The sequence below is a fragment of the Lissotriton vulgaris genome, chromosome 4_1 (genome assembly GCF_964263255.1).
Source record: "Lissotriton vulgaris chromosome 4_1, aLisVul1.2, whole genome shotgun sequence".
NCBI classification, from domain to species: Eukaryota; Metazoa; Chordata; class Amphibia; order Caudata; family Salamandridae; genus Lissotriton; species Lissotriton vulgaris.
Genome location: NC_141691.1, coordinates 34,573,826 through 34,592,538, shown reverse-complemented (window position 1 = coordinate 34,592,538; position 18,713 = coordinate 34,573,826). Strand labels below are relative to the sequence as shown.

The 18,713-nt window shown below is 47.8% G+C and overlaps 1 protein-coding gene across 1 annotated transcript in view; it reads left to right on the top strand.

Annotated features, from left to right (window-relative positions):
* Positions 1-8,670: 8,670 nt before the first annotated feature.
* The window catches only part of LOC147718289 (indolethylamine N-methyltransferase-like), a 76,686-nt gene continuing 66,643 nt past the window's right edge, over positions 8,671-18,713 (top strand). Inside the window, exon 1 of the mRNA XM_086967181.1 lies at positions 8,671-8,818. Coding sequence (XP_086823307.1) covers positions 8,671-8,818 — 148 coding nt within the window. The remainder of the gene's footprint in view (positions 8,819-18,713) is intronic.

The window sequence follows — 18,713 nt, the reverse complement described above, 5'->3', positions numbered from 1 at the left end:
ATCATTCCTGGAATTCAAGAGGAACCTTTGCCAAGGAGAAGAGCTAGAGAAACGTAGGAGATTTACTGCCCTTGCTGTTTGTCTGGGGTTAGCTGTTTCTGCCAAGGAAAGTAGAAGGACTTTGTTGTGTGTTGTGTTCCCTGCTTGAAGGAGATATTCAAGGGCCTGAAGTGAGGTAGCCTCCTCTTTAGAAGTCTCAGGGACACAAAGACTTCACCCCCAGCTCCCCAAAACTCTGCTGTTGTGAGTTCTTACCTGCCTTGAGGTGCCTGTTCCAGTTTCGGGCCTCTGGAGGTTGTTTCTGCTGTTGAGAGCTGGAATAGACCCAAGAGAAGCAAGAAAACCTCTTTCTGATGCTGTCAACGACATCGCTGTGATGCCACAACCTGCACCGAGGCCTGGGGAGCTGCTCGTGAACTGAACAATGCATTGCCCGGCCTGCTCTGCAGCCCGACGCCCTACGACACTGACAGTGATCAGCCATGTCCGATGCCAATGCTCACATCGACTCCGTCTTTGCCAGCACCTACATCCTGTTATCGTGGCACAGATGACTGCCGAGGGCGACTCTACGAGCGTGTCAACTTTGCATTGACAACAGAGCCAACATCAGCCATCTTGGACACCATGAATCGTCACAGACTTCGTTTCCAAGGTACTGTTTGTTCGGGGGTATGTATAACTCCGCGCCCGATGCCCCGATCCTTGCTGTGGGTGCTGTACTTTGGATTTCTTGCTATCATGAGGTCACAATAGCAACAGTTGGTGCTATTTGATTTTTACAAGCTCATTGACCTGCTCTTGTGTGACCAGCAAAGGATTTCTTCCCTTCATTTTCCAAACCGCATTCCCTGAGGCTGAGGTCGGCTGGTGGGAGCACGACTGCAATCGGCAGTCATTCATCTTGCTCTCAGCGCGACCCGCCCAGGTAGCAGTGCGTTGTCTGAGGCCAGGAAAAGCCTACCGGGGGACTGCGAGGCCCAGAAAACACCGCTCCTCGTAGCCGGCGCCTCTTCCCCCGGCGGCCACGCCCATTGCATCGAACGCTGCCTTAAAACCTTTCGCGACACCCGCTGCGCGGGTGCCGCTCATTGACCTGCTCTTGTGTGACCAGCAAAGGATTTCTTCCCTTCATTTTCCAAACCGCATTCCCTGAGGCTGAGGTCGGCTGGTGGGAGCACGACTGCAATCGGCAGTCATTCATCTTGCTCTCAGCGCGACCCGCCCAGGTAGCAGTGCGTTGTCTGAGGCCAGGAAAAGCCTACCGGGGGACTGCGAGGCCCAGAAAACACCGCTCCTCGTAGCCGGCGCCTCTTCCCCCGGCGGCCACGCCCATTGCATCGAACGCTGCCTTAAAACCTTTCGCGACACCCGCTGCGCGGGTGCCGCTCACTGACCTGCTCTTGTGTGACCAGCAAAGGATTTCTTCCCTTCATTTTCCAAACCGCATTCCCTGAGGCTGAGGTCGGCTGGTGGGAGCACGACTGCAATCGGCAGTCATTCATCTTGCTCTCAGCGCGACCCGCCCAGGTAGCAGTGCGTTGTCTGAGGCCAGGAAAAGCCTACCGGGGGACTGCGAGGCCCAGAAAACACCGCTCCTCGTAGCCGGCGCCTCTTCCCCCGGCGGCCACGCCCATTGCATCGAACGCTGCCTTAAAACCTTTCGCGACACCCGCTGCGCGGGTGCCGCTCATTGACCTGCTCTTGTGTGACCAGCAAAGGATTTCTTCCCTTCATTTTCCAAACCGCATTCCCTGAGGCTGAGGTCGGCTGGTGGGAGCACGACTGCAATCGGCAGTCATTCATCTTGCTCTCAGCGCGACCCGCCCAGGTAGCAGTGCGTTGTCTGAGGCCAGGAAAAGCCTACCGGGGGACTGCGAGGCCCAGAAAACACCGCTCCTCGTAGCCGGCGCCTCTTCCCCCGGCGGCCACGCCCATTGCATCGAACGCTGCCTTAAAACCTTTCGCGACACCCGCTGCGCGGGTGCCGCTCATTGACCTGCTCTTGTGTGACCAGCAAAGGATTTCTTCCCTTCATTTTCCAAACCGCATTCCCTGAGGCTGAGGTCGGCTGGTGGGAGCACGACTGCAATCGGCAGTCATTCATCTTGCTCTCAGCGCGACCCGCCCAGGTAGCAGTGCGTTGTCTGAGGCCAGGAAAAGCCTACCGGGGGACTGCGAGGCCCAGAAAACATCGCTCCTCGTAGCCGGCGCCTCTTCCCCCGGCGGCCACGCCCCACCGCCTCCCTCTATATCCACGCAGTCTCTAACGCGCCGCGGGTCGCGCCGCGGGTCGCAGCCCGGGGCGAAGACCCGGGCAAAGACTGGGCCGTTCTAGGCCGTTAGAGGCTGGTAGAGACTGGACTGGGCCACCCTTCTTGATTTTAAAATATTTATCTGATTTCCCCTTTTTAGCAATACTTTTATGACCCACCACACCCCAACAATCTGATAAGATTTGCAATGGTCCTTACGCGAGGGAATAAAACTAAAACTAAAACCCCCAGCGCAGCAGGTAAATTGCTAGGCCCCATGGACGATTTCCTAGCAAAGGCAAACACTCTTATAGATGAAAGTATCACACTTATAGAGGAAAGGGTATCATTAGATCTAGCATTTGCAAAAAGATCCTCATTAGGTATCCTGGCAGAAGCTAGATCCCCACATGTAGAGCCGATTCTAACTAGAGAGAGACGCAGCCTACCAAATACAGTGGACCTGTCGGTATCCCAGCTAGCGGACTCTCAACTCAGCTTTGACCTAGAAAAAACCCCCGAACTACTCCCAATAACGCCCGTAGAAATTTCTTCGGCAGAAAAAAGACTAGAAAGGGGGAGGAGGGAAGGAGCAATCAGTAAGAATAGGGCATCAAAAAACCCAACCACCCAAGTAAACCCGCCATTAACATCAACTATCCCACAAATCCAAGACGAAAGGGTGACCCACGTTGAGGTCTTAGCGTCAGTTCACCAGGCGGTAACGGAGTCTTCTCCTCTGATAGTTTTGGACCCTAATCCCACAGAAGTAACCCAGGTGGAGTTGAACGCAACTGAGGCACACGATTTAACACTCTCTAATATAGTCACAGTAGTCAAACATGCCTTACAACCTTTAGAACTTCGGCTAGCAACCATAGAACTGCAAATATCTAAGCTTCTAAAAAACCACCATCACTTTTTGCCACCATGCCCTCAAAAACCATCACAAATTAATAGCAAAAAAACAGCAAACAATAATGTACCAATGGTTAACCCACCCGCACTTAACCCACAACAAAAGTCTCTTCGGATAACTACTCCAAACCCTTTGACCAACAAAAATAGTCTAAATCTAACTAAAACAACAAAAAGCGCAGTAGCCCAAAGCTCTACCAGTAATTTACAACAGACCACTGCTCCGACTTCTCCAGCTGTGTCTGCCACCGCGGTACCTGTCATAACTCCCGCAATTCCGACGGCACCGAGCAGTACAGCTAATAAAACCTCAGGGAAAACCACTCACAACGCAAATACAAAAACCTTACCCATTCCCCCTGTACCCCCAAAAACACCTGCGGGCAGGCCCAAAAGAAATACTGCGGGAAATCCCGGTCCCCCAAGACGCCCAGCAGATTTCCCTCCAGAAGCTTCATCCTATGTGGCAGTCATGGCCGGAGTGCCAGAACTAACAGACTCTACCCCAGAACCAGTTTGGTCCCTAAAAAATAAAGTTCAGCACTGGCTACAGACCAACCGCCCAATTCCATCTTCTTGGCGCGGAAGAATCAGATCTGTAGCCAGAGTCCCATGGGTGGGTAATACCCGTAAAACTATTCCCGGGGACTGTATCGCAATCACTTTCGAGGATCCTCGAATAGCGGATTACGTCTGTGCCTGGGAAGACATCACCCCAAATGGAGGAATCAAGATTAAGTCCCTCCCCTTTTTTTACCCCTTTAGACAAGCAGACAGCTATCCACAGGAACAAGAGCCCCCCTGGTCTGTTCCATTCCCCAGGCAGGATGATTTTCCAAACACCAGTTATAATGGCCCCTATAATCAATACGAGCCAGATTATTCGTGGCACCCAGTGAGGCAACGCCGCCACGGAGGAAGGTGGGATGAGAGAAGACCTTATACTCACTGGCCCCCATATAGAGAGCAACCACGATGGGATCCATGGCAAAACATCCCGCTAAATAACAGATTCAGCGGCCTAGAAATGGTCGACTGACCATCAATAGTAGCTCCTCCCACCGATATCCAACTACCTTCCCCTCTGCAGCCCAAAACCCTTCCCTCACCTACCAGTAACAAAGTTACGACAATCTCGGACGTAGAACTGACCGATGACTCCCCATCCCTCACAGTTTGTTATTGGAACATCGCGGGCCTCCGAACTAAAATTGAGGATGGCGCCGCGCAGAAGTTTCTAGCCCCATATCAAATAATCTGTCTCCAGGAGACATGGTCCGTAGAAGAATTTCATCTACAAGGCTATAAAACTTATAATGTTCCAGCCCTACCCAGTACAATGGGCAGACCAAAAGGCGGGCTAACAATTTATATCTCAAATTCCTTACCTCTTAAGAAAGTGGCCACACTTTCCCAGGATGATAATCATCAAATATTATCACTTACTTTTCCAAACAAAGATACCATTATTCTGACCAACATATACAATAACTTATTGGAAGACAATTTTATAACCCTCCTTGCCACTATAACCGACAAATTAAAACAACTACTCTATCAGAGCCCGGCAGACAAAGCAACCCATTTAATCTGGGGAGGTGACTTTAATCTCCATCCCTGCACAGCCCCTAATCCAACGTGCTGTGGGATTGTAGACGAACTTAATGTCCCATTAGCACACCTTGCACACACCAAACTAGGAAATCTAATTAACATCGCCCTATCAGATCTGGATCTCCAGATTGCTAACCATGGAAAAGCTGATTCAAATGATTTTATACCAACTTACGTGGGTAGAGGACACAAGACAACCGTAGATTTCATATTCCTGTCCCAAACCCTAACGTCAAAATTTAAAGACTTTGAAGTCATACCCACTCCTTACAGCGATCATGCAGCCCTAACACTAACAATGCCAATGCCTGCCAACTCTTCCTATAAAACAGAGATGGCGACCACCCTCAGGCAAAATAAGATCGAGATTAGTAAACGTAATGGACTAACTATCAGATGGGCTAAAATCAACCCCTCTGATATTATGAAAAAATTAATAATGCGGTCCTACTCAAACATAATGAAATGTCTTGACCTTACAACTAGCCACAAAGAAGTCTTGAGAAATTTTAACTTAATTTTAGATGTCATAAAAGACCTGCTCACTACAAAACCTAAAATAAATCGCCCCACAAAACCAAAGTGGTTTAATCACAACTGTACAGCGGCACTATCTGAGCTGAAATCAGCACTTAAAAATAATCCACGTGATGCGGCTCAGATACAGTCGCTTAGGCGAAAATATACAGGGGAAAGAAAGTTGAGAATTGCCCAATTAAAGCAGAAGCTATGGGATGATCTTCACCATGGCGCAGTCTCACGAAATAGCGAGCTCTTCTGGCGTACGGTCAGAACCCCATATCTCATAGAAAGAGATACTCCAAAAATAGAAGTCGCTATCGATGAGAACACCTGGGTTTCTCACTTCGAGGAAATCTTTAGGAATACTTTTCCAACAGAATCCCCTCTTCCCAAGGTAAAATACCCCATTATGGTCCCGTTTGATATCCCAGATCTTATAGTTGCTTTGCAGAACAGCAAAACAGGCAAGGCACCAGGACCCGACGGGGTCCCGGTGGACCTTTTTAAAAGCAATCAAGACCTCTGGGCCCCCATTTTAACCAGAGTTTGTATAGCAGCAGCAACAGAGGGAATCCTAACATCTTGGACAAAATCAATAATGGTCCCCATTTTCAAAAAGGGGGACCGACAAGATGTAAAGTGCTACCGGCCCATTTCACTGCTGGACTCGCTCGGGAAAGTAGTGGGGAGAGTGATTCTAGAGCGTCTCCAGCAGTGGACTGAGGATCGGGGTATAATCTCGGATATCCAATTTGGATTCCGAGAAGGATTTGGTACCCTAGAGCAGGTCCTTAATCTTACATTAATAATAGGGAAGTACACACAGGCCATTCCTACCAAGATATACTTGGCCTTTGTAGACCTTTCCGCAGCTTTCGACTGCGTGTCGCACAAGAAGCTGTGGAGGGTCCTAGCCCAAATGGGAATAGACCCACCCCTTTTAGATTTCCTTAAAGAACTCTACTCCGGGGCCACAGCTAGAGTTCGATTTGGCCTCAATGGTGAGTTGACGTCTCCGTTTAGCGTAGGGCGTGGGGTCAGGCAGGGATGTGTCCTGGCCCCCTTCCTCTTCTCACTCTACACCAATGGTTTGGAGGAGGAGATGTTGGGGGGGGCCCAGGACCTCCCACGCATAAACCGCCGCCTGATCCCAGCCCTGCTCTACGCGGATGACGCCGTCATCCTAGCACGAACACCCAACGAGCTTCAAAAAGCAGTGAATAGATATACGTCCTTTATGGGCAATTTAGATCTCAAGGTGAACGTAAAAAAAACGTTCATTATGACAGTTGGCAGACACCGGAAAAAAACCTACCCCATAGTCCTTAACAACCAAAAGCTTGAATCCACGCCACAATATCCCTACCTGGGAGTAGTGATAGACGATCAACTCTCTTGGAAGCAAGCAGTGAACACAAGGGCGCTTTTATTTAGGAGATCCATTGCAGCACTAAAAACCTTTTCTCAGAAATTAGGCAAGAGACCGCCAATAGAGTTACTTAAGATTTATAAAGCCAAATGCCAGGCTATAGCGATATATGGTGCAGGAGTCTGGGGGTATGCTGATGTCAGCCCTATTCAAAGAGTGGAAAACACTTTTTTAAGATTCTTGCTATCAACCCCCAAGGGCACCTCAATCTACGCAATGCACCAAGAATTAGCCATACCCCACTTAGAGGATTTAATTAAAATTGAACCTCTGATGTTGTGGAGACGCATCTGGAAATCAACTAAAAATGTTTTGACTCAAACCATTATTACAGATGCAATGCATATGGACAACGCAGCAAAAATAAAGTGGCTCCTATATGTTAGGAACTTTCTTACTGACTTAGGCCTTGAAAGTTACTATTCAGACCCAACAACTATAACGGACATCCCAAAAAATTACTTGAAACGCCACGCAATATCACACCTGGAATCGTTAAGACTCACTTCCAACTCTACAAAAGCGGCAGTGATCCATTCAAATATGATCCAAATAGCCCCTGTCATTCACCCGTACCTGGAACTCCAAATTCCAATTTACGAGAGAATGCTCATTACAAGATTCAGGCTAAATATGTTTTTTAGAATGGTCACTTTTCCGTCACAAAATTGCTGGGATGCTATACTCCCGCCTTGTCCTTGTGACGGCACTTCAACGCAGTCGAATCTGCACGTGATCCTCCTTTGTAAATATCATCAAGCCCATAGAAAGATCTGGCTTTTACCGATACTGAAATCCTGGGGATTGAGACAGTGCAGACCTGCTCTTTTAAGACTGCAAATGTTGGAAACACCGAATGTCTGTTATTTTGTCAGTAACTTTTTAAAGTGCATTATGAAGCATAGAAAGAATCTTTAAAAAACCTTGCCAGTCTGAGAATAAGCGTACTTTGCACATTTTTTCTGATTAACTTCTCTCTTTTAACCGTGAAATGAATTTTATCTGAATCATATGTAATATGTTTACTTTTACTGTGCTTTGATATTTTGTGTACTTTTATGGTTTTTTCCACTGTGAATAAGCCGAATAAAGATTTATTATTATTATTATTTTATACAAGCTGATTTTTGCATTATTATTTTGAAAGTAATTTTTTTCTGAATATCTGTATGTTGGATTTTTGTTGCTTTGGTCCTGTTTAGTTTAGATAAAGATATTTTATTTTTCTAAACTGGTGTGGTATCGTTATGTGGTATTTCCACTTTGTTACTGTGAGGGTTGGTATAAATACTTTAACACATTTCCTTTGGGTAAAGCCTGTCTGCTCGTGTCAAGCTACCAAGGGGGTGAGCAGGGGTTATGTAGAGTGTGTTTCACCCTTGCCCTGACTAGAAGCAAGGGTCCCTATTTTGACAAAGGAACTTACCTGTGCTATCTAGAGACCCCCCGATCTAACAGTATATAGGTTGTTTTGAAAAAATCTGATTCCGTTCAAAAAGTTGGTGCTCAATTTGCAACCACTTTCTACGAATGGAATTGTACTGCATCAGCCAATGTTTCCTTATTACAACATGCTAAAAGACAGGTAAAGCTATCTAAAATAGCAAAAAGAGATTGCAAACGAAAAGTACTGACCTGAAATTGAGTGAATGCAAAATAAATAACGGTCACATTTTGCAACTAAAATCATATTAACTCTACTGTTTGAATTGTGAAATCAAAGCATCAATATCATCAAAAGCAAGACTACAAATGAACTACTTAATTCAGAGAGAAACTGTCAATGTATGCAGGTTGGCATAGATTAAAAGGGTTTAGTTATCTGCATATTGACTTCTCTTTGTTTGCCCATAATTTACAATTTAGGACATTTTGATATAAAACGGGTTTGCATGTAGAAGACATAAGGTTTGATGAAACGGATCACTGACAATGGCTTCCTCTTCTGAGCTGAAAGAGTTCCACGAACGATATTTGGAGCCATCATTGTTAATGGAAAGATACTATGGGGAGGAATCCACTTTCTTTGATGATACGAGTAATAGAATATTTCCTCTGATGTGCAAAACCTTCTCTTCAGGTATGCAGCATTTGTACCCCACTTGATTTACATTAACATAACATATCTGAATCCTGCTGGCAGTTCATACTTGGAGTCTGGGGATGTAAAGATGCAATCATCCTACTCAGAGGTGGGAATTATTTATTACTGGGTTCACACATTTGTTCCTTGGTTATGCATTGAGCCCTGTAAAACATACGCCGGGCTTCTTTCATTTGGGTCTGTTCCTTCTTTTATCAAACTTTATCAGTAAAACAGATGTATAATCATTATAATAAGTACATCGATCAAACACTGGAAGCTTGTATGATCAGAACACTGTGTGTGGATGGAAGAGAAAACTGATGATAGAGACAGATCAGTGCGTCCTCCTTGATGTTTCTGATGGAACCACATACATGATTAAAGGTTATCTCTGATCTGCATCCAGGGACCATAACAACTCAAACCTTTTAAATGATGCACACATGGACAAGGTAAGAAACATAAGGGGGTGCAGAGTATAACAAACTCTACATTTGAGTGAATGATGTACATCCTGAGATGACATCATCTAACAAAACAACATTCTATGAGGCCTATTGATGGTGAGTATTACAGATGCAGGAATAGACAAAGAGAATCATTTTTCCCCTCACACTGCAAGTCTCCTCTATTTCATCATCTTCAAGGTCGAATCTCTCCAAACCAGGTCCTGATGTCCGTCCTCGATGTCTCTTCAATATTTTTCCAACATTCAACCAATGTCCACCCCCCCTTACAGCATTACCCACACTTTTTCCAAAGTAAATGGTTCACCAAAACTAGCATCCTTTTTTATTGCAAAATTAGGTTTTCTCACTCACAGCAGATCCTGAATCTTTTGGCCTCTGGAACTTGTTCTGAAAGCATATATTTCTTTTTCTTTCCTATAATTATCCTACTCTATGAATCATGGCCTCATGATCATCTCCTTTTTCAACCTCGTCACTAATGGATCTAGATACCCAGACCAGATAAAGCAATGAGTTAGTTGTTGTCCCCTAAGTCAGCTGAGTTACACATTGTGGGGTGGTGCAGCAAAACCCCAGCATGTATTGTATGGCCTCTTCAAAGTTTTAGCCGTTATTCCTTCATCCCTTTGATGCAATCAGTTACCACCATGCTCATTCTCTCTACCAACTTTCTTTCGGCCACCCATTTACTATAAACTCCTTCACATGTCCCACCTCATCCTCTTCACACACTCTTCCGTTCTGCTTCTGAATAAGCCTCCTTTTCTGACCTATACACCAAGGCAGCAAAGCAATTCTCATTGTATTTATTTTCTAGGGGAATGAAAGAAGATGTGTCAACCTGTATTAAAAAAATAATGGGATACAGTCAAGAGAAATTGTCTAAATCTGTTATGTGGTTTAAGAAGCCAGGATGTAGCTATTACAGGCAGGCTATATTTGTGTAAAATATTATCATCATATGACAGGATTGCATACTCTTAGCTGTCCTACTCTGGTATCGGTATTTGGTTTTGGGATGCAGGGGTGTTCCTTGAACCATCAGGCAGATGTAGATAAAATCTGGAAAAAGCTCTGGTTATGACATTGGCCTCAATCTGGGTAACTGGGTCTGTAAACAAGGCCACGCTGACTGACTGAGATCTTGTGGATTTTTCTAATCATTTCCCTTCATAAAGAACTTTATTTCAAATTCTAATAACTGAGATTTGATGCCTATGCTCCAACAGGGCTAATTATCCTGTGAGCCCTACCAAATGAGATTTTAATATGGATTGACTAGTTTCCATTTATATGCTATGATAGTCTGCAGAATAATTTTCAGTTTGGCCAAATGGATGAAATATGTATTTCATGTTGTTAGTTATACTGATGCAACATGAACTATTTTGACTCATATGGCAGAAGTAGACTTCAGACTGCCCATTGAGTTTAAGTGGGGAACATCCATTACGACGTGGTGTTTACACCGCACTACCATTACAATGCTGGTTTTACAACGAAAGTCATTACCACGACTTGCGCTGGAGGGCGCTCTAGGCTAAGGAATAGTGGATTTACTGTTCCAACACCCTCCCTACTGTACCTAGGCTGGTGTTGGAATAGTAAATGTCCAGCACCCTACAGCGCAAGTTGTGGTAACTACTTGCATTGTAAAACCAGCATTGTAATGGTAGTGCGGTGTAAACACTGCGTTGTATTGACATACAACCTGATTTAAGTGCTATTTATTTGTGATGTTATGACATTTTTAATTGTTCTAGTGAACTGGGTAATGTGTAATATTAAAATTATTTGACGCACTCACTCACTCTGCACAAGGGAACTCTGCATCGTACAAATGCAAATCTCTAGCACTAGTTATCTCTGACTTTACCACTTCGAAAGTCTCTTGACAATGTGTATCCCACACAAGTGGCAATTTATTTTAATCAATCAATCAATCAATCACGGCATTTGTATAGCGCACTACTTACCCAGGAGGGTCTCAAGGCGCAGGGAGGAGGGGTAAGTTACTGCTCGAACAGCCAGGTCTTGAGCTGCTTCCTGAAGGAGAGATGGGCTTGGGTTCGCCGAAGTTGGGTGGGGAGGGAGTTCCAAGTCTTGGCTGCCAGGTAGGAGAAGGATCTTCCTCCGGCGGATGCGTGGTACGCTGGCGAGTGCGTGGCTGGTCGATCGTAGCTGGCGGGTGGGCGTGTAGAAGGTCATGCGGTCGTTGAGGTACTTGGGGCCCAGGTCGTGGAGAGCCTTGTGTGCGTGGGTGAGGAGTCTGAACGTGATTCTCTTGCTGAGTGTAGGTCTCTCAGGTATCCGCTGATGTGGCTGTGTCGGGGGATGTTGAGGATGAGTCGTGCGGAGGCGTTCTGGATGCGTTGGAGTCTTTTTTGAAGTTTGGCTGTGGTTCCGGCGTAGAGGGTGTTCCCGTAGTCCAGTCGGCTGGTGACGAGTACCTGGGTGACGGTCGTCCTGGTTTCGGTGGGGATCCATCTGAAGATCTTGCGGAGCATGCGCAGGGTGTTGAAGCACGAGGATGAGACGGCAATGACTTGTCTGGTCATTGATAGGGAGGAGTCCAGGATGAAGCCCAAGTTGCGTGCGTGGTCCGTTGGTTTGGGAGCGGTGCCCAGGGCCAAGGGCCACCAGGAGTCGTCCCAGGCGGAGGGTGAAGATCGAAGGGTGAGGACTTCCGTCTTCTCTGAGTGCAGTTTAAGGCGGCTGTTCCTCATCCAGTCGGGGACGTCTTTCATCCCTTCGTGTAGGTTGGCTCTGACGGTTGGTGAGGAAGAGGATGAGCTGGGTGTCGTCGGCGTAGGAGATGATGTTGAGGTTGTTCTGGCGTGCGATGGCTGCGAGGGGGCTCATGTAGACATTGAAGAGGGTTGGGCTGAGTGAAGATCCTTGTGGTACGCCGCAGATGTCTTTGGTGGCCTCGGATCTGAACGGAGGGAGGCGGACTCTCTGGGTTCTTCTGGTGAGGAACGAGATGATCCACTCCAGCGCTTTCTCTCGGATTCCGATGATGCTGAGGCGCTTCACTAGGGTGTGATGGCAGACGGTGTCGAATGCCGCAGAGAGGTCCAGGAGGATGAGGGCCGCTGTTTCCCCGTTGTTGATCAGGGTTCTGATGTCGTCGGTGGCTACGATCAGGGTGGTCTCGGTGCTGTGGTTGGCCCGAAACCCAGACTGCGAGGGGTCGAGGGATCCGTTAGTCTTGAGGAAGGCGGCAAGCTGTTTGTTGACGGTCTTCTCGATGACTTTGGCCGGAAAAGGAAGGAGCCAGATGGGACAGTAGTTCTTGAGGTCGGTGGGGTCCGCCGTTGGTTTCTTCAGGAGGGCGGTCAGCTCGGCATGCTTCCAGCTCTCCGGGAAGGTGGCGGTGTGGAAGGAGGAGTTGATGGTGTCTCGGAGATGGGGTGCGATGGTGGCGTTGGCTTTGTTGAGGACGTGGTGTGGGCACGGGTCGGTTGGTGATCCGGAGTGGATGGAGTTCATCGTGCGGGTGGTGTCTTCGGTGCTGATCGGGGTCCAGTTGCAGAGAGTGGTGGTGGCGGGTGTTGGTTCGGTGGTAGGGTGCGTGGTCTGTGCGTCGAAGCTGTTGTGTATGTCGGCGATATTGCGGTGGAAGAATGAGGCGAGTGAGTTGCAGAGGTCTTGCAAGGGAGTGATGTTGTTGTTCCGGCGCTGGGGTTGGAGAACTCTTTGACGATGCTGAAGAGTTCCTTGCTGTCGTGGGTATTGTTGTCCAGTCGTTCTTTGAGTGCCATCTTCTTGGTGGCGCGGATCAGCTGATGGTGTTTGCGGATGGTGGGCTTGAGGGCGGTCCTGTTGTCTGTGGTGTGGTCGAGCCGCCAGGCTTTCTCAAGGGTGCTGCAGTTATTCTTGGATTCCTTGAGTTCGTCGGTGAACCAGGGGTTTTTCTTGCTGCCGGGTCTGCTGGGAGGGTTCTTTAGTGGTGCGAGGTCATCGGCGCAGGCGGTCAGCCACTTGGTGAGGTTGCTGGCTGCTTCGTTGGGGTCCGTTGAGCTGGTGGGAGTGTTCTGGCTGAGAGAGGCGGTGAGCTACTCGGCGGTGATCTTGCTCCAGCTTCGGCGGGGGACCTGTTGCGGGTGGTGGTGGGTCGTAGTTCTTTTGAAGCTGAAGTGGACGCAGCTGTGGTCTGTCCAGTGGATTCCGGTGGCATGGCTGAAGGAGAGGTGCTTGCTGGATGAGAAGACGTGGTCAAGCGTGTGTCCAGCATAGTGGGTGGGGGTGTTTACCAGTTGCTTGAGTCCGAGGTTGGCGAGGTTGTCCAGCAGGGCGGTGGTGTTTCTGTCGTTGTTGTTCTCCAGGTGAAAGTTGAGGTCTCCTAGGAGGATGTAGTCGGCGGATGGAAGGGCGTGCGGGCTGATGAAGTCTGCAATGTCTTTGCTGAATTGTGTGTGTGGCCCATGTGGTCTGTAGATGAGGGTGCCGCGGAAGGTGGTCTTGGGGTCAGTGTATATCTGGAAGTGTAGGTGTTCGGCGGTGGCGAAGGTTTCGTCGGAGTTAGTTGAGATGCGGATGGTGTTCTTGTGTACAATGGCGATGCCTCCTCCGTCTGGTTGACGCGGTCCTTCTGGGTGATCTTGTATCCGTCCAGGATGGCTAAGGCGATGTTGGGCGCTGAGGAGGCGTTCATCCAGGTTTCAGTGAGGAAGGCGACGTCCGGTGCTGTCGTGTCGAGCAGGTCCCAGAGTTCCACGGCGTGCCTGTGGATGGAGCGGGTGTTGAGCAAGATGCACTTCAGGTGGTTGCTGCTGGTGCTGGGCTTGGCGGGGGCGGTGCAGGTCCGGTAGCAGGAGAAACGACAGGCTTGGCAGGCGAAGGGTCCTTGGGTGCGTCTCGGGGTGGCTCGGTAGCAGGCAGGGTTCCGCCTGGCATTGAGTGCGTTGAGGGTGGCGGCGTCGTAGGTCCGTCGTGTGGTCTTGCATCGGCGGTTGGGACCAGGGGTCCTGGCGCTGGGCGCTGTCCAGGCGCGGACGGGTGCATACGGGCTTACCTTTGGGGCACTTTCGGCGCTCAATCGGTGCTCCCGCTGCGCGCGCCCGCTCTAGGGGGCGTCATATGTAAGGAGCCGGGAGGGAGGAGCAGCTGGGTGGCGGAAGTGGGGCGGCGAATGGAATCGAAGGGGGGCGGGGCCGCAGGGAGGCAGCAGCGGGAAATCCAAGATCAGCGGTCAGTGGGTAGTCCCAGGAGCAGCGGCAAGGCAGGCACGCAGCACATATCACAACCACAACTTTCTCAGCAACAGTCTGGAAGAACACCCTTAGTATCTTGTCGTGTTCCTCTAACTGTTTTGCATTGATCAGTACATCATCCTGAAGCACAAGAACCCCGTGAATGGTTCAAAAGAATTGATGCATGATGCACTGAAAAACTGAGGCAGCAGATGCCAATCCAAAAGGCATACATCAGAACTGGCATGTGCCAAAAGGTTAATTGAATGTAATATAATGTCTGGAGGATTCTCCAAACACCACCTGATGATAGGGAGAGGCCAAATAAATTTTGTAGAAGCATTCAACCCAACCCAGTTCTTCTAACAAATCATTTAGTTTGGGTAATGGGAGAGAATAAACCGGTATTTCCTTATTAACTATTCTGATAACACAAAGTTGCATATTCCCATTACAATTGCCGGCCACCGCCAATAGAGATAACCACACACTTAACCTAACAAATTTGATCATGCCTCTGTCTTGCAAGATGGCGATCTCTTTATTCTATATCATTTGTTAGACTGAACGGTAATGATCTGGATTTGTGTTTGATTTGGATAGCACATGTTTCACTTTTATCCTATGCTTGAATTGTACTATTTTTCCTAAGTCTGATAAAAAGAGAGAGGGAAACTCTTGTTCAGATAGTGTTAGCTATTTAACAACAAGCACTTGCTCACTAGTGCCCGGTTTAAACACTAATCCAAACTTTCCCTGATGGTAATACATTATGCAGCAACATACACTTACTTGGATTCTACACCCCTTGAACTCCAAAATGTTTGCAATAAGAACTTCAAAATCAATCTTGTGACCTTCATAGGACACAGAAGACCTAATTGAGGGAAATAATTTCCTGTCACCTCATGCTTTATGGAACAAACTGGATATAATCATCTTAATTCTTGCACCTGCGACTACTAAGAGGTGTAAGCATCTGGCACCTACCACAATATCTATATATGGATCAACACAAATATTGGAATCTCCACTAACCATATTATCTTTTGTTATAACCAATATTATATCCTGAATTCCTTTATGATATGCTTATTTCTCTACACTTAGAACTCCTCCTCAAGAAATTGCTCACTTGGTCAAGTTGGGCTGATACTTTGGCACACATTAGCAAAGTGCCCGACTTTGAGCATTTGTGGCTAACAACCTTTCTAGCCAGACATCCACTTCTTCCTCTACTGTGTGGGCTACTGCCACATCTCCCACTCAATGCTTTTGTGCACTCAGTACCTTGTAAGGTATTTGTGTATATTCTACACTTTTGGCAATCTTCATAAACTCTTCCAACTATTGTTTACCCACAGTGAGTAATTTTTGTTGAGTGAGTTTGTCTGAGCAAATGCCAATGAATTTATTTCTAATCAACTGGTCTGTGTAGTCCCCAAATTGATGTTCAGAGCACAACTTGTTCAACACACTTAGGTATTTATCTAACTCCTCCCCCTTAACTACTGCCAACTTAGGGAGATGGATAACTACTTCCGTTTCTTCAAAACCCAAAAATTGAATTAGTAGGAGCTTTTATCCTTTTTGCCCTGAAGCATGATGCCCTAATCATCCGAGAGACATTTTGAATGCATTGAACCACTGCTCCCATGGAATCTGTGGTTTGTCGGAGATTTCAGAAATGGTGGTAGAGGGTTTACGACAGCATTCCTAATGTAACCCTGGGTGCAAAATTCTGCTGTGCCCTTGTAGAACACTAAGTTGCTGACAAACTCTGTACTCCACAACAGAGCGGAGTTTTTTTTGTGTTGGAGCACCAGAGATGCATATTTGCATGTGTGGGAGCAAATTACCAGGCGCCCACATTTGGCGATGAGATTTTCAAGCTGCTCGCGAGCCACACGAGATTTGCAAGGCAGCCGCCAACACTCATTCATGAACGCCAGCTGATTTCCGGATTGGGGTTTTGTGACAAACACAATCCTGTACACCCAGGATCTATTAAGACTGCAATCTGGAGAAGGTTCTCACCTTCTCGAAATGATGATTTGGAGTAAAAAAACTCTTCAAATTAATATTTGGGTGTATTTTTTTGTGCAAGGTGTCCTCTTTCTTTTTTCACTTTTTTTTAATAGTAAGAAAGTGCCCCAAAGTCTCCGACTTCCTTTTCCTTTCCAGCAGGCACCTCCCAGTGCTTTGACTGTCTCCTGGTCACTTTGCATTTGGATTTTGAGCTTGGAAGGATCAATCTTTGTGTCTGCTTCATAATATAGCATTGGACTTGAGGACTTTAGATTTGATTATTCCCAAGTAAGTCGGTAAACTGGTGTTGTTATTTTGATTGGTACAAAAACCACAGTTGATGGACAGAATGCAGAACAATGTCATACATTCACCCCAGTACAGAGATCTGGCCCCAAAACCATCGTTTGTTTGCACTCCACACCACCCCAGTTCAGACATGGCTATATACAAACCAGTCTGACCCTGTGCCTCATGGGAACAGTCCAGCCCGAACTGCCAAGCCATGCCTTCCCTGGACCGGAAACAAGCTTCCGAGGACCGGTTTCTGGCATTCCAGCTGTCTTCAGCCCGGCTTGCTTGAATCCAGTGGTGTGGAGTATATGGGACTCACGTGTGAGCATACCCATCCCACTCGGGTGACAAATGCAAAAACCACAGTTGATGGACAGAATGCAGAACAATGTCATACATTCACACAGTACAGAGATCTGGGCCCAAATCCATCGTTTTTTTGCACTCCACACCACCCCAGTTCAGACTTGGCCTATGCAAATCAGTCTGACCCTGTGCCTCATGGGACCAGTCCTGCCCGAACTGCCAAGCCATGCCTTCCTTGGACCGGAAACAAGCTTCCGAGGACGGGTTTCTGGCATTCCAGCCATCTTCAGCCTGGCTTGCTTGAATCCAGTGGTGTGGAGTGCATGGGACTCACGTCTGAGCATACCCATCCCACTCGGGGTGACAATGCAAAAACCACAGTTGATGGACAGAATGCAGAACAATGTCATACATTCACCCCAGTACAGAGATCTGGGCCCAAATCCATCGTTTTTTTGCACTCCACACCACCCCAGTTCAGACATGGCCATATGCAAACCAGTCTGACCCTGTGCCTCATGGGAACAGTCTATCCCGAACTGCAAGGCCATGCCTTCCCTGGACCGGAAACAAGCTTCCGAGGACCGGTTTCTGGCATTCCAGCCGTCTTCAGCCTGGCTTGCTTGAATCCAGTGGTGTGGACTGCATGGGACTCACGTCTGAGCATACCCATCCCACTCGGGGTGACAAATGCAAAAAACACAGTTGATGGACAGAATGCAGAACAATGTCATACATTCACCCCAGTACAGAGATCTGGGCCCAAATCCATCGTTTTTTTGCACTCCACACCACTCCAGTTCAGACATGGCCATATGCAAATCAGTCTGACCCTGTGCCTCATGGGAACAGTCCAGCCCGAACTACCAAGCCATGCCTTCCCTGGACCGGAAGCAAGCTTCCGAGGACCGGTTTCTGGCATTCCAGCCGTCTTCAGCCCGGCTTGCTTGAATCCAGTGGCAAAGTGAGCAAGGGACTTACGTCTGAGCATACCCATCCCACTCGGGGTGACAAATTCAAAAACCACAGTTGATGGACAGAATGCAGAACAATGTCATACATTCACCCAGTACAGAGATCTGGGACCAAATCCATCGTTTTTTTGCACTCCACACCACCCCAGTTCAGACATGGCCATATGCAAATCCGTCTGACCCTGTGCCTCATGGGAACAGTCCAGCCCGAACTGCCAAGCCATGCCTTCCCTGGACCGGCAACAAGCTTCCGAGGACCGGTTTCTGGCATTCCAGCCATCTTCAGCCTGGCTTGCTTGAATCCAGTGGTGTGGAGTGCATGGGACTCACGTCTGAGCATGCCCATCCCACTCGGGGTGACAAATGCAAAAACCACAGTTGATGGACAGAATGCAGAACAATGTATTACATTCAACCCAGTACAGAGATCTGGGCCCAAATCCATTGTTTTTTTGCACTCCACACCACCCCATTTCAGACTTGGCCATATGCAAACCAGTCTGACCCTGTGCCTCATGGGAACAGTCCAGCCCGAACTGCCAAGCCATGCCTTCCTTGGACTGGAAACAAGCTTCCGAGGACCAGTTTCTGGCATTCAAGCCATCTTCAGCCTGGCTTGCTT